Source organism: Sitophilus oryzae, unplaced genomic scaffold, assembly GCF_002938485.1.
Source record: "Sitophilus oryzae breed Bouriz unplaced genomic scaffold, Soryzae_2.0 scaffold_1502_pilon_pilon, whole genome shotgun sequence".
NCBI lineage: Eukaryota > Metazoa > Arthropoda > Insecta > Coleoptera > Curculionidae > Sitophilus > Sitophilus oryzae.
In genome coordinates this window covers 280183-296405 of record NW_022146173.1, presented here as the reverse complement: position 1 = coordinate 296405, position 16223 = coordinate 280183, and the positions used below count along the sequence as shown (strand labels likewise).

Sequence of the window (16223 nt, the reverse complement as noted above, 5' to 3'; positions counted from 1 at the left end):
ACATCATGTGTTCAGCTTCACGATTTCATTACGTCTCGTGATATTTTATTTGTTTATTTATTAACGAGTCGTTGTAATTTTTCCTAAACTTAAAAATGTTTAAGTGCAAGTTAGAAACACTGGCATTTTTGATAAAAATAAGTGGAATTTAGTTGGTGTTCGACAGTGGTCGCGCTATTAGAACTCTGAATTCAAAAATCGATATCTCGAAATCTATTAGAAATAATTGATTGTAGTTTTTTCAAAAACTTTCTTAATATTTCTGCTATATTTTCTTCGCAGAGTGTATGTGAAAGTCTTTATAAATAAAAAAGCTACACGATTGCTGAAAATTGCACTAAAAGTAAATGGATGGGTTGTTTAAAATTTTTGAATGGAAAAAAACAACCTTATCGAATTTTTCTTATTTAAACATATTGTAAAAGATCCGATCAAAATAAAAAAAGTTACAGTTCTTAAGTTCTTAGGTTATGGCGTGTTATGTGTTAAAAAGTTGAGTTTTTATCGCGATTACTGATGTTTTCCCCTTAAATAATAAATATAACTCCATAAAAAATGGACACCCTAACGATATCCTTATAATTCCATTTCAGATGCTCAGAAACATATCTAATAATTTTATCTAGTTATCTTTTCGAAAAAAAAAAACTTTTAAAAATAGGCGGTTTGCGATCGTGATTTTACTTTACTTGATAGGGAAAGGCACCGGCAACGCCGCAACAGCACACCGTCGCATTTCTCTCACTCCGACTTAATAAGATCCCTATGTGATTTACTTCCACACGTGTAAATACCGTCCCAACAGTAAAGCTGGATTTATAAACTCGGAAGTTGGCGTTCAGTTGAGGTTCAGTTGCAGTTGGATGTTCGCGGCAGTTGAGGTTCAATATTTTTGCATTTATAAACTGTCAGTTTCGGTTGAAGGTTAGGTTTGGATTTGTGAAAATTTTGAACGTTTTTCTATCGATTTAAAAATACTTTTGGTATTTGTCAAAGTTCAAACACAGTAATACACGATTACGCAAAATATAAACATTACATTAACAGAAATAATGAAACAACAATAAGGGTCATTTTCCAATGCATTGGCGTACTGTGCTTCACGTGATCGACAGGCGCTTATTCATTGGCTGTCGCCGAACGTCGCCAGCGGTCGCCAACTGCCCGCAACTGCCGACATAAACATTGACCATCTTTGAACTCCGCTGAAAGTAAAACGAACTGCCAACTTCTCGACCAACTGACTTTATAAATGCGCGCGTTCATTTCATAGTGTTGAACATTTTGAACGGCAACTGAACCTCAACTGAACCTCAACTTCCGAGTTTATAAATCCAGCTAACAGATAAGGTTGCGGTGATTAACTTCCCCCTCCTTATTATTACGAGTTACGGTTTACGAGATACATCCCATCATAGTGTGCATTCTTATTATAGATAATTAAAAAAAATATTAATAAATCTATTGAGGATTCAATTATCTTATAATATATAATATTCTTTAAACCTTAACTCTAATCTCGTTGGTAATAACAAGGTGTCGTGGGTTACTGGAGCCGGCAGCCTTGTATTGTATTATTTGCGATCGAACACGCAGATGAATCATATTCTTTGTTACTTTTTAGTCCTTATATTCTTCTCAGTGCACACCTACAACTCGGACATTACATAACAGTAAATTGCATAAACCTTAACAGGATTTTCTTCCCACAATTTATAGAAACAAACAATGTAGTTTGATAAGGCAGCGGCAACTTTGCATTTCAATTTGATATATTGTTTCGTGAATTTTTAATTTGGTTTGATGCACGCCACTGATAAAAGGATAATTCCCTTTTTGCTAATTAATCTATACTAATATATAAAATCCCATACTGATTAATCACGATCCTGCTCAAACCACTCAACGTAAGAAGCTCAATTTTGGCATACAGGTTGATTCTAGGGTGTGGAGGTTCGATAAGAAGGGATTTTTCGAAATTCCAGTTCCAAGAGGGTGAAACCACCCTTCAAATATTACAATATTTTTTATTTATAAAAAACGGTCAAGTTTCCGAAAAAACGCTTAAACACGTATATTTTATTTTGTTTTTTTATATATTTTAAGATTTTTTAAAAATGTATACAGGGTATTTCGAAAAATCTGGTCATTGATTAACACGATTCTGCTTAAAGCGCTTGACGTAAAAAGCTGATTTTGGAAAACAGATTGACTTTAGGGTGTAGAGGTTCGATAAGAAGGGATTTTTCGAAACTCGAATTTTAAGGGGGTGAAACTATCCCTCAAATATTAAAATATTTTTTATTTAAAAACCGGTGAGTTTTTCGGAAAAACTCTTAAACAAGTATATTTTATTTTGTTGTTTTACATATTTTAAGATTTTTTATAAATTTATACAGGGTATTTCATAAAATATGACCATTGAGTAATCACGATTCTGCTTAAACTGCTTGACGTTTAAAGCTGATTTTTGGCAAACGGATTGACTGTGGGGTGTAGAGGTTCGATAAGGAGGGGTTTCTCGAATCTCAAATTCCAAGAGGGTGAAAACGTCCCTCAAATATTACAATATTTGTTATTTAAAAAACTGTCAGTCTTTCGGGAAAACGCTTGGACAAGCATAATTTATTTGTTTTTTTTACATATTTTGAAATTTTTTAAAACATCATACAGGGTGTTCCAAAAAGTTGGGTAATTTCTTAACCACTATTCTGCTTAAACTGCTTGACGTAAAAAGCTTATTTTCGGCAAACGGATTTTTCGAGTCAAATTCCAACGAGATGAAACTTCCCCTCGAATATTACCAAGTTATATAATAATATCGCCATATTGTTTTTTTTCATGCTGACATAAATGTGAGAAAATTTTATCCAGTTTGTATGTTAATGGAATTCTTGCTTTGCTTTATCATCACCATTACAAATGATTGATTCGACGCGAACGAAGTCGCTGGTACACGCTAGTAATCTAACAGTTTTAGTTACCATACTCCTCCAAAACGGCTTAACCGATTTTGATGAAATTTTATATGTATGTTAAGTAGATCTGAGAATAGGTTGTTATCTATTTTACCCCCCCAAGTGATAAGGGTAGCGCCCCCTATTTTTTTTCAAAAATTTTCAAAATAAATTTTCTAAAAATCCAAATTTTTCAAATGTTTTTTTCATAAAAAAATATTAAAAAACATGCTTCTGAGGTTGAAATATACGACCCCTAAAATATTTAAGCTTATTTAAGACTCACCCTGTATAAGTTATGTAATAAAAAGTTTGTTTCAATATACACGGTGTTTTCAAGGAACGTAACACCGTGTAAAACAAAGGACCCTTTTAACTATAAAGGGTGAGCCTTAAAAAACTGCAAATGAGTTTAGGAGTGATATACAGGGTGGCCCATTAGTGCGAGGAAGTCGAATATCGGTTGTTGTCGCAGATATGAAAAAAAGTTTTATTCAGATGTTGCATGGTTTATAAAGGGGCATATCCTAAAAATATTTTGTTGTATACAGGGTGTCACATAAAAAAGTTATGATAAAGTTTTAAGTTTTTTTTAAATTGCACCGCCCCACAGTGGGGTATTTGACACAGATAGTTGATCGAAATTTTTTTATGTAGACCTTATATAAATTATTGCTATTTTCAATTAAAGAGGAAATAATATGAACAAAATAAAGGATAATTCTTCGATTCTAATAAAAGAAAGAAAAATCACTGTTCTAGTGTTTCCATGGTCAATGCCACTAATGCCAGTAGTAATATCGCAACTAATACTACTAATGCTACGACTGATCCGCGAGCAATGCCGATACCACTAAAGTCGCTACTAATGCCAAATTGTGCTATACTGCTAATGGCACTAATGCGATCGCTTTGTACACAACAATGCCATCGCGATTTACACCTCGCATTAGTATATCACTGATTGGCAAATTAGAGGAAACCAATAATGTTTTTCTCATTTTATCAGCAAAGTCGCAAAAAGTCGCAAAACGTCGCAGTATTTTATTTTACTGTATGAAAGCCCAATGTTTACTAAGTAAAACGTATATAGACAATATGCTGAATTCTTCGAAATGCGCAACTAAATCTCTAAGTATAATAAAAATGTGACAAATTTAATCAAATTTTCTGAACGCCTAACTTTTAGTTGCAAAAAAAATCGTTAGTATAGAGAATATCAAAATAAATAATACGTTTTTGTAGAATACACACCTGCAGCTTGCTGAGCTATCAAAACAATATAAACGTAAAAAGGGCACAAGAACAACAACAATTTATAATTTTAAACATAAAATTTAGCCATTTACCTCTTATCTGTGAGAAGTAACAACTTTGACGTTTCGTTGAAACGAATGAATGCAACTAAACACACCCATAGCAACGCCATTCATGGCAGACATGATTTAACTTATCATTTATCTTTTTTTGGGAAATCTTAAACACATTTGCTTTTACGAATTTCGATCACTTTTTTCATGCTAATACCCCACCGTGCGCCCATGTAATATAATACCTCGAATATCTGCAAAACCGTTAAAAATTTAGAAACTCTTTAAATACAAAAAATGTTCATTTTTCAATTCTGCATCGGAAAGAAAAATAATATGGTGTTGCTTTTAAAAAAAAATCGAGATATAGCATTTTAAATATTAATTTACACCCAGTATAGTAATTATTAATTATTTTAAACCAATAATTGTCGTATAGATGAGTGATATCTTGTATATCAAAAATATCATATTTGCTCAAAAGTAGGTAAATTATTATAATTGGTGAGGCCATAAAAAATACGACTTAGAGGATAATGCAAATTTTTCTACGCGGATTTATTCCGTCATCCTTGTTGTTTAGGAAAATATAGCCAAGTATTAATAAAGATACATATTATATTCACTCCAGATTTTTACCACTTTTCGGATATAATGTTTTTAACTAGTTTTAGTAAATAAGTAATAGAATGGCAACACCGAGTGCTTCAAGTAAAAATAGTGTACTAGATGCAGAATTTTATGCTGAATCCAGTTATCTACAAAAAAATGGGGGGGGGCAATTTAAAAAAAAACTTAAAACTTTATCATAACTTTTTTATGTCACACTCTGTAAACAACAAAATATTTTTAGGATATGCTCCTTTATATGCAACGTCTGTACAAACCTTTTTTCGTATCTTCGGCAACGACGACGATATTGGACTTCCTCGCACTAATGGGCCACCCTGTTTTTGCACCCCAGAAACACGTCTATAAGTTTTTTTTTTCGAAAAAAAACTAGATATTTTTTTAAATTTTTAGTTAAAAAACGTAATATCTTGATTACACAGGGTGTCCCAGAAATAAGTGCAAGTATTTTAACGGGTGGTAGATCTCGATAAACGAAACATATTTTATCTATATCGTTTTTCAAATAAGTCCAAAATAACGGAGTTATTTTACTTTTGAAAGTTTCCAAAAAAAAAATATTTTTTGCTAAAAATTTTGTAATTTTAATATAATTATTAATAATACTATGTTGCCATATTATCAAGAAATTATGTTTTTTAACTAAAAACTAAATAAATTTCCAAAAAAAATTTCAAAAAATTTCGAATTTTCAAAAAAACATTTTCGCGAAAAAACCCTCATAGGCGTGTTTCTGGGGTTAAACTATACTACCAGTTAAAATACTTGCACTTATTTCTGGGACACCCTGTATAGCAACATAGGTAGTAGATTAATTTGACAAGAAAGAAAACTCACGAAAAATCCAGTTTTTCTTTAAATTTAAGCAAAAAATATTTTTTTTTTAAATTTTCAAAGTAAAATAACTTGGTTATTTTGGACTTAATTGAAAAACGGTAAAGATCAAATATGTCTCTTTTATCGAGACCTACCAGCCCTGTGTGGAAATATTTGCACTTATTTAAGACTCACCCTGTATAGTGACTTAAAAAAAATCTAAATTAATTTATTTAACTCACCTGGATCTCTGCCTCCATTATCAGTGATATACGCAAACCCACCATCCGTATCATCCACCACAATGTCATACAAGAAACTACCATTAAAACTGGCTACATTTTCCGGAAAAGTATAAGTGAAAACAGTCTTCATCTCCTTAATATCGTACACAACCAATTTTGGTTTACATTTAACCACCGGACTCCTTCCTAGGGTCTCTGTCCTACCCCCATCTATAATCCAAATTTGACCCTTTGGATCAATCTCGATATTCTGGACATTTTGCAATGAATCACAGTCATGCAAGTTGTTCATCTCCCAGGAAGGGTAGGGGGTGAATAAGGGTGAAGTATCGTTAGTGTTCCCTGCAGGAATACGTGACAAAGTTGCAGGAACCCCGTTCCTCATTCTAGGATGAGTTACATAGTAAAATCCTTCAAAGTACTTGATTCCAGCCAAAATATTATTCTCCGGAATATATCCTTGTTGCAAGAAGGCGTTTTGGTAGGTTTCCGAGTCAGGCCATGTGAAATTAACGTAGTTCCATTCGCGTACGACCCGAAATTTGGCTAGGGTACCGCTGAGGACGGCTAGAAACAGTACCAGCGAGAATGATCGTACCGCGATCATGGTAGAAAAGTACTTTATCGACGTGAACCGCTTGATTCAGGTGTGCGGACTGAGGAAGATTTTGTTGTTGTGGTTGTTTTATACGGAGGTAGGTAGTGGAATTATATATATATTACTAAATAAATGTTAATCGGGAGTGTGGACTGGACTGGTTCTCTCTGTGTATGTGTTGTAGTGTGTAAACAACAGGCGGGTTTTTTCACCTCGAAATAATGGATGATGTTAATTTAAACAATGTTTTGGGTAACTTCGTAAAGTCTATTCAGTTTCTGTAAAATATGAGTGTGAGGCGCTAAAAAGGCTGGTAATATATATATATATATATATATATATATATATATATATATATATATATATATATATATATATATATATATATATATATATATATATATATTTTTTTTTTTTTTTTTTGGAAAATTCAACTAGTTTTTTTAAATATATACAGGATGTTTCAAAACAAATGTTAATAATTATCGTTAAATAATGCTAAATCACTAGATCCCCGCAATGGGAAAATCACAAGAACCCCGCAGTAGGAACATCACTAGGTTCCCGCAGTGGTAAAATCACTAGGTCTTCGCAGTGGGAAAATCACTAGGTCCCTGCAGTTAGCTAGCGATTTAAGTATAATGATTTTTAAGTAATGTTGTTTTTCCCACTGCGACGGCCTAATGATTTTCCCTCCGCAGGGACCTAGTGATTTTCCCACTAGGGGGTTTCCCGCAGTGGGAAAATCACTAGGGCCCCGCAGTAGGAAAATAATTAGGTCCCTGCAGTAGGAAAATAACTGGGTCCCCGTAGTGGAAAAATCAGTAGGTCCCTGCAGAGTGGGAAAATCGCTAGATCCGTGCTGCGGAAAATCACTAGGTCTTAGGATATACAAGGTGTCCCAGAAATAAGTGCAAGTATTTTAACTAGTAGTATAGTTCAACCCCAGAAACACGCCTGAGGTTTTTTTCGCAAAAAAAAAAAATTGAGAATTCGGAATTTTTGAAAAAATTTTTGTATTTTTTTTTAGTTTTTAGTTAAAAACACATAATTTCATGATAATATGGCAACATAGGTAGTAGATTAAATTTACAAGAAAGAAAATCCAGAAAAGATCCAGTGGTTCTCAAATTTTGAGCAAAAAATCATTTTTTTTAAATTTTCAAAGTAAAATAACTCCGTTATTTTGGACATTTGAAAAACTAAAAAGAAAAAATATGTTTCTTTTATCGAGATCTACCAGCCCTAAAATTATTTGCACTTATTTAATACTCACCCTGTATAACTGGGTTTGAAAGCAGCTAAATAACTGAACTTCTTTTCGGCAATAAAATCAATTTCTTTGTAATGATTTACATTTCAATTTTGAATTTCAATCACACAAGTTTTATGAAAAAAGCTAAAAAATACTTTTAATTTTTCTACGTTTTTTTTTAATTTTTCTCCGTTATTTATTGCAAAATAAAAGAAAAATAATTTAACAAAAAAAAAGTAAACTAAAACGAGAACACTAAGATAAAACAATGTAAATATATCTATCAATTACAGTATTCTTATTTCAGAGAAAAGCTATTAATAAACAATATTATTAAGTTTATAATAAACCGACATCTGTAATTGAAACAAGCCAGAACCTATGTATATAATAAATTTAAAAAAAAAGTTTTTCCCCGAATGTTTTGGTATATTATTTTCTAATAAATTTTTGATTACCTATAAAGAATTATGTCTCTGATTTGAAATTTCAAATAATGTATCGGGATTGTCCATTGACTTAATACATTTTAATTGATTATATTTTATTAGTTTTTGAAATAGAATTGACGTGGTGTAGTAAATAAAATACAAAATTACACTTACATCTACCTAAGCCTTCTTAGAAAATTCTTAATTTATTGTCTTCTAAATCTATATAATAAATCACTCATTTCTCATATAAAATGGTCTTTTTTGCAGAAGCGACCGTATAGCGAGTGAGAGTATTTTACGATTTTCAAATTATCTGATAATTTGTGAGATACAGAGACCAACTTAATTTTTTTAAATACGGACCTGCATTTTTTATTTCAGGTTTTGAAAGAACTCGGTCGCCTAAGTACAATGATATGCCATACTTTATACTTTTTTTTGTTTTGGGTACCTTAACAACAACTATTTAATTATTATTTAAAATTATTTCAACTCCGATTAAATTGTGTTCAAATGTCCGAAAGAAAAAAGATATTAAATTTGGCATATCATTGTACTTAGGAGACCGAGTTCTTTCAAAACTTGAAATAAAAAATGCAGGTCCGTATTTAAAATAATTAAGTTGACCTCTGTACCTCACAAATTATCAGCTAATTTGAAAATCTAAAAATACTATCAGATAGCCCTAATAAAGTGGTTATGCCAATGTGCAATTAGTTTTTCGATTTTCGAACGACAGGAAAGAATAAAATTGATTTTCCGAAAAACTCAGCAATCCTTGAAAAAACTTTTTTGATGACATCTTGGTGAACATCCCAACGCGCAACTTTGTCCCAATTTAACCATGTTCGTATCTATTATGGTTACCGAGATACCAAAGCTCGTACCCCAAATTTGTATCATCCTGTATACAGGGTTGTTCACCACATACGACACGGAGTATTGTAGCTAAACGATTAAATTTTTACAAATTGTAAGTTTTGGGTTCGTTGAAGGACTACTAGAGCTTAAATTTAAAAATATATTTACAAGATACAGAGTGTCCCAAATAAGTAAAAAATATTATAGTTGTATTTTTTTAAATGGTAAACACCCTGTATATTATTCTATTTTAGATTCTACGATTAAAATAAAGGTAAATTTGATTAAGGTTTACCACACTTAAATTTTACCCTTTTTGAAATATTTTCAATTTTATGAAATTGCAGTAAAAATTTTAAGGCTTCATTTCTCCAAGGATATCAAAGTTTTTAATACTAAATATTTACTGAAGATTATTTATTGATCGGATATTGCATTGCAATAATAAAAATTTTACTAGCCCATACAGAGTGTCCAAAAATTTATATTAAATAATTAATAGGTTTAAACGGCAATAACTTGTTTAATTTAAATGGAACACCCTGTATATTTTACGTGAGTCAGATGCAAAATTTAATTGTCTATCAAATTGTATTATACCATTTTTTACCCTTCTCTTCAAGTTTTCGTAGAAAAGGCATTTTCTTATAATTTAGACCTCATTTATCACTATACCCATGGAATATTGACATTTTAGATTATTTTTAAAAATGTAACAAATTTTCAAAGAGATTACAGTACAGATTACAGTTGAGGGTTGGAACCTTTGGTGTTACACAGCAAAATAAAAACACTAATTCACCACAATACACCAAAACACTTTTACTTTTACACTGGACGCGCGTTTCGCTAACCATGTTAGCATCATCAGCAGATGATTATAAACTGTTATAATTTAACTGTAGTTTATAATCATCTGCTGATGATGCTAACATGGTTAGCGAAACGCGCGTCCAGTGTAAAAGTAAAAGTGTTTTGGTGTATTGTGGTGATTTAGTGTTTTTATTTTGCAGTACAGATACTAATATTGTCGATTTAGTTCGCTTATTTCATTAAAAAATAAAAAAAAACTGTTTAAATATTTTTTGTTACAGAGGACCAATTAATATGATCCCAGTATTCAAACTACATTAATTGACTGTTTAAGTTGATTAATAATAATTGTTCGAAATACTAAATAACTGAATTTTGTGGGTGTATTAAACAGTGTGATAAAAAGTAACACCTTCTAAATTTTATTTCATTTTTTGACGAATGCTTCCTTAAAACAATAGAGACGTTCATTATCATAACTTATTATTATATTGATTTCTGAGCTAAATCCACATTTATTTAGAATAATTTATTAATTAAAACAATTAAGTATGTATAATTAACTTTTAATTTTTAACTTTATGTAATTAACTAATTTTTGGTCGGAAATAATATTGGTATATTTAATTGGTATGCTAGTATACTTTTTTACAAAGATTTAAATAGCTTTTTTTGTATACAAACGGGCTTGCAATATTATTAATTTACCACCTGTAGGTACATTTTTACATATATTATGTTGCTTTAAAAAAATCTGAAATGTCAATATTCCATGGGTATAGATAGTGACAAATGAGGTCTAAATTAAAAAACGCATTTTCTACGAAAACTTGAAGAGATAGGTAAAAATGGTATAAAACAATTTGATGGACAGTTAAATTGTGCATCTGATTCACGTAAAATATACAGAGTGTTCCATTTAAATTAAACAAGTTATTGCCGTTTAAAGCTAGTAATTATTTAATATACATTTTTGGACACTCTCTATAAGGTAGTATTTTTTTATTATTGCAACACAATATCAATAAATAATCTTCAGTAAATATTTAGTATTAAAACCTTTGATACCCATGGAGAAATGAAGCCTTAAAATTTTTACTGCAATTCAATAAAATTGAAAATATTTCAAAAACGGTAAGGTTTAAGTGTGATAAACTTCAATCAAATTTACCTTTATTTCAATCGTAGAATCTGAAAATAGAATAATATACCGTTTAATATATAATGTTTTTTACTTATTTGGGACACTCTGTATCTTGTAAAAATATTTTTAAATTGTAGGTCTAACAATTTGTAAAAATCTAATCGTTTAGCTACAGTACTCCGTGTCGTATGTGGTGAACAACCCTGTATATGATGGGAGCAGTTAGAATGATATTGCAAGTAAATATTTTTTTCCTTGTAACTATATTCATTATATAGAAAATTATAGTTTTTTACTATAGTGCTTTGTTACTATACTAGTTAAAAATAAAAACTCATAGAAATGGTACATGTAATTGGATTACCAGCGAACAGCACGTTTATATTTTTTATTTATTTACTACTAAGTATTTAAATATTTAATTTCAATTATTTTTTAAAACACTATTCGATATTCAATGACACCGAGATGCTTATGTCGCGCTGAATGACCAAAATCATTAAATTGTCACCGTACACATACGATTTTACATCTCATCAACAAAACATATAGAATATTAATAGGCAAACGTGGAAAAATACACTCGTCCCACAATAATAAACCTTGAAAAGCACAATAGTCGAAACGTTTAACGATGAGGAAATTCTTTTTGAATAATTAGTTTTATACAAATAAAAAATATATTGACAATTTAACTTAGAATATTGTAGGAAACAAAGATCCATTAAGTTTGTGGTTGGCACAGATCGAAACTAACGGTAGAGTTTTTCAATGATTTTCGTTTAATTATAAATTAACTTAGCAAATATATTTGAATATTATTTTCACCAATAACTCATAACAAGAGTTATTACTTTAATAATATGACAAGACCATAAAGTAAAATATGATATACAGGATGGTCCGAATTGTATTCGGGAAACTTCGGCAATAATACTATACAACATTCTGAACTCTTATTTCAATACGAGGGTAGTCTTTTATACAGGGTTGTTCACCATATACGACACGGAGTATTGTATCTAAACAATTAGAGGTTTACAAATTGTAAGTTTTGGGTTCGTTGAAGGACTATTAGAGCTACAATTGAAAAATATTTTTACAAGACACAGTGTCCCAAATAAATAAAAAATATCAAAGTTGTATTTTTTAAATATGCATATTATTACATTTTTAGTTTCTATGATCAAAATAAAGGCAATTTTGATTAAGGTTTATTACACTTAAACCTTACCGTTTTTGAAACATTTTCAATTTTATGAAACTGCAGTAACACTTTTTCCAAGGGTATCAAAGTTTTTAATAATAAATATTTACTGAAGTTTATTTATTGATCAGTTATTGTGCTGCAATAATAATAATACTAAATAATACTACCTCATACAGAGTGCCTAAACATTTATTTTAAATAATTTCTAGCTTTAAACGGCAATAACTTGTTTAATTTAAATGGAACGCCAGGTATATTTTAGGAGAATCAAATGCACAATTTAATTGTCTATCAAATTGTATTATACTCTTTTTACCTATCCCTTCAAGTTTCCGTAGAAAATGCATTTTTTTATAATTTAGACCTCATTTATCAATATATCCAGCCCATTACTAGCCCATTTGTATGTAAAAATAAAACTATTTAAATCTTTATAAACGAGTATACCTTTAATTAACTATACCACCCTTTATTTCCGCCAGAGTACTAATTAATTACATACTTAATTGTGTTCGTTAATAAATTATTCTAAATAAATGTGGATTTGAATCAGAAATCAATATAATAAGTTATGAAAATGAACGTTTCTGTTATAAATAAGCATTTGTCAAAAAATGAAATACCTATCATTTTTAAGGTTTTACTTTTTACCACACTGTCTAATACACATACAAAATTCAGTTTTTTAGTATTTGGAACAATTATTATTAATCAACGCAAACAGTCAATTAATGTAGTTTGAATACTGGAATCATATTAATTGGTCCTTATTAACAAATATTTAATTTTTTTAATGAAATAAACGAACTATATCGACAATATTAGTATCTGTACTCTTTAAAAATTTGGTACATCTTTAAAAATAATCTAAAATGTCAGTAGTCCATGGGTATATTAATAAATGAGTTCTAAATTACAAGAAAATGCATTTTCTATGGAAACTTGAAGAGATAGGTAAAAAATGGTATAATACAATTTGATAGACAATTATTAAATTGTGCATCTGATTCTCGTAAAATATACAGGGTGTTCCATTTAAATTAAACAAGTTATTGCCCTTTAAAGCTAGTAATTATTTAAAATAATTTTTTAGACACTCTGTATAAGGTAGTATAATTTTTATTATAGCAACACAAAATTCAGTAAATAGAAATACTTCAGTACAATATTTGGTTTTAAAAACTTAAAAACGCTTAGAGAAATGAAGCATTAAGATTATTACTGTATTTTCACAAAAACCTAAATATTTCAAAAACTGTAAGGTTTAAGTGTGATAAACCTTAATCAAATTCGCCTTTATTTTAATCGTAGAAACCAAAAATGTATAATATACAGGGTGTTCCATTTAAAAAAATACAACTTTGATATTTTTTATTTATTTGGGACACTCTGTATTTTGTAAAAATATTTTTAAATTGTAGCTCTAATAGTACTTCAACGAACCCAAAACTTACAATTTGTAAAAATCTGATCGTTTAGCTACAGTACTCCGTGTCGTATGTGGTGAGCAATCCTGTATAAGTAGTTTTATACAGGTACGGACAAAAAGTTATTACTTATCAAAACAGTTAAAAAATATGTAGGTGGTAACATAAGGATAGTTCGATTCCTATCTTCCTGCACTGTCAGTTTTTTTACGTCATCTACTGACCGAGTTGAAGTTGGCGCCAAAGATTTTAGACAGTGACAGTTATTTTTGCATTTGACGGACGAGCGCACAGTGCGTTGGAAGATAAATTTAGCGGGACAAAAGCGTTTGGTTAGAAATAAGCCAAAAAATGTGTACTGATAAGAATAAATACTAGACATTCCAATTGATACAAAAATGCATGAATATTCTTTGTATTTCGATACATTTTTATCAACCAAATTTGGTCGTTTTCTGCTCAGCAAGGCAGAGATCATACGAAAACAAAATATTTACAAGTGCCTATACATTTTATTAGAAAGACAAATTATGTTGAAGATTGCCAAAGGTACGTACTTTTCTACTGGACGTATATTATTTGTTAAAATCCTTCGTGCCTTTGTTCTGCGGATATCAAACTTGCACTTTTTTTTCAAATATCGATATTTTGAATGATGTAGATCTTTTGAGTTACCAATAGTTACCAACACAGGTAGTCACAGTCAGAGGGAGTTTAAGCTTAACAGGTGAATGCCCAAAAAGATTAATTTCAATCGGATAGTATAAAAACAAAACAACTCCATCAAAAGGCACTGAGTTTAAAAAATTGTCTTAGATACTTACTATATATGAATTTACAATTACCGAGTGTTAAAATTAAAATTAAAATATCTATCTTATTTATTATTTTCAAAATAAAATATATTTTTTTAAAATAAATTATAGAGGGTGTCACAAGATTACAAATTAATTAAAAAAAAAAACTGCTAAAGAGTTTTTTGATATCATAATTTTATGTATTTGGCAACAGTTTACAATACGGTTTTTGTGTGTCATGTACGAATAATATCATAGTTTTATTATCTTGTATTTATTTATTAATAAATTAAGTTGTTAATAAATAAATAAATTTAACCATATAGTTGCTGTATATTAAACCATTTGCTACGTTCTTAGATTTTAAGTCCCAAACATTGCTCTTGAGATTTTGTCCCGCTAGAATAATCATCCGCCGCACTGTGGAGCGCTGGTCAGCGCGTGACGTAGCATTCCACGGCGACTACGACAGCGGCGATTTGACGCGATCGAACAGTCCTTTAGAATATATAAAGTCCTTGGGTGGTAACATCAAAATCAAATTTCTCATGTCAAAAAACTACCAGATAGCAATTTTCATCCAAATATCGATAGATATCCATTAACGGCTGATGTAGGGGGGACAGGGTATTTCCCATCCTCCTCTGACAAGTGTCCATCCTCCAAGGAGTGGACGTCTACTTTTTACGAGGGTATACACCTTCCAACGGTTGGGGTTTAGCCCACCGTGCCCTTCACAGTCGAGGAGCTTGTCTCCGGCAGAGGTACTCTTGAAGTGGAAGCTGAAGAATCCATCTCCATTTTCTCCTCCTCTTTAACTTGGTCTCTTCTTTAAGTATATTTATGTTAGACCTAAAATAGCCGAATAGAAGAAAACATTTATAAAGTTTTGATGTGTCACGAAAAGGAGACTTTTCAAAATCAAAAGAGTTCTTAACTCTTAAGTGTGAGCTTCACCCCAAAAAACCACCCCCAATACGCCCTTCGATGGTTTTTCGCTTTTTTCTCAGAACCTGTTGGTGCCACAAAAAAAATTATACTTACCAAAAATATTCCTTATAAAATTTGCTACAAAAAATGTTCTATTCATTATTTATATTTATCCAATGTATTTCGAGCAATAACCGTTTGAAAATGGAGTACAAAAAAAATACAGGTGGCCTTTCAAATTATAGTCTCCCAAGGTATTTTAACGTGCTAAATATACACGCAAGAGATATAATACTGTATAATATAAACAAAAACATTGCCTATTCCACTAAACTAACATTCATACTTTCATCTACATATTGTCATCGTCAATAGTTTCTAGAATGTGCTCAGTATTCGAACAACTTTGCTCACGACAGGTTCCGCACATAGTTGTGCATTTCATGCTGGCTTTAATGCAACTGCATCTTTTTACACAATCTTGTTTGCAGTTGCACGTTATTAATGACATAATTGAAGCAGGGGCGGGCGATTCTGTTGTATATAAAGGTGACAGGGTGTTGTTGACTTTCTTCCAGCCCCACTGGTCGGGTTTTATAGGTTGTATTTGTACTTGAATATAATGTTGTCCGGGAATGTTGCCTAGCTGCAGTAGATGTGGGAGGCAATTTTGATAAAAAGTACCGTGCTGTTTGCTTGACCAACTAACTTTCAATACTTTACTTTTTCGTATCCGGATTATATTATAGTTTATTAACCCAGTAATGGGCTATGTCAATGCTTCCCGTTTATCCAG

At 30.7% G+C, this 16223-nt stretch overlaps 1 protein-coding gene across 1 annotated transcript in view; it reads right to left on the bottom strand.

Moving 5' to 3' along the window:
- The window catches only part of LOC115878205 (protein yellow-like), a 40856-nt gene extending 34215 nt beyond the window's left edge, over positions 1-6641 (bottom strand). The window contains exon 1 of the mRNA XM_030894621.1: positions 5956-6641. Coding sequence (XP_030750481.1) covers positions 5956-6565 — 610 coding nt within the window. The 5' untranslated portion in view covers positions 6566-6641. The remainder of the gene's footprint in view (positions 1-5955) is intronic.
- Positions 6642-16223: the final 9582 nt, after the last annotated feature.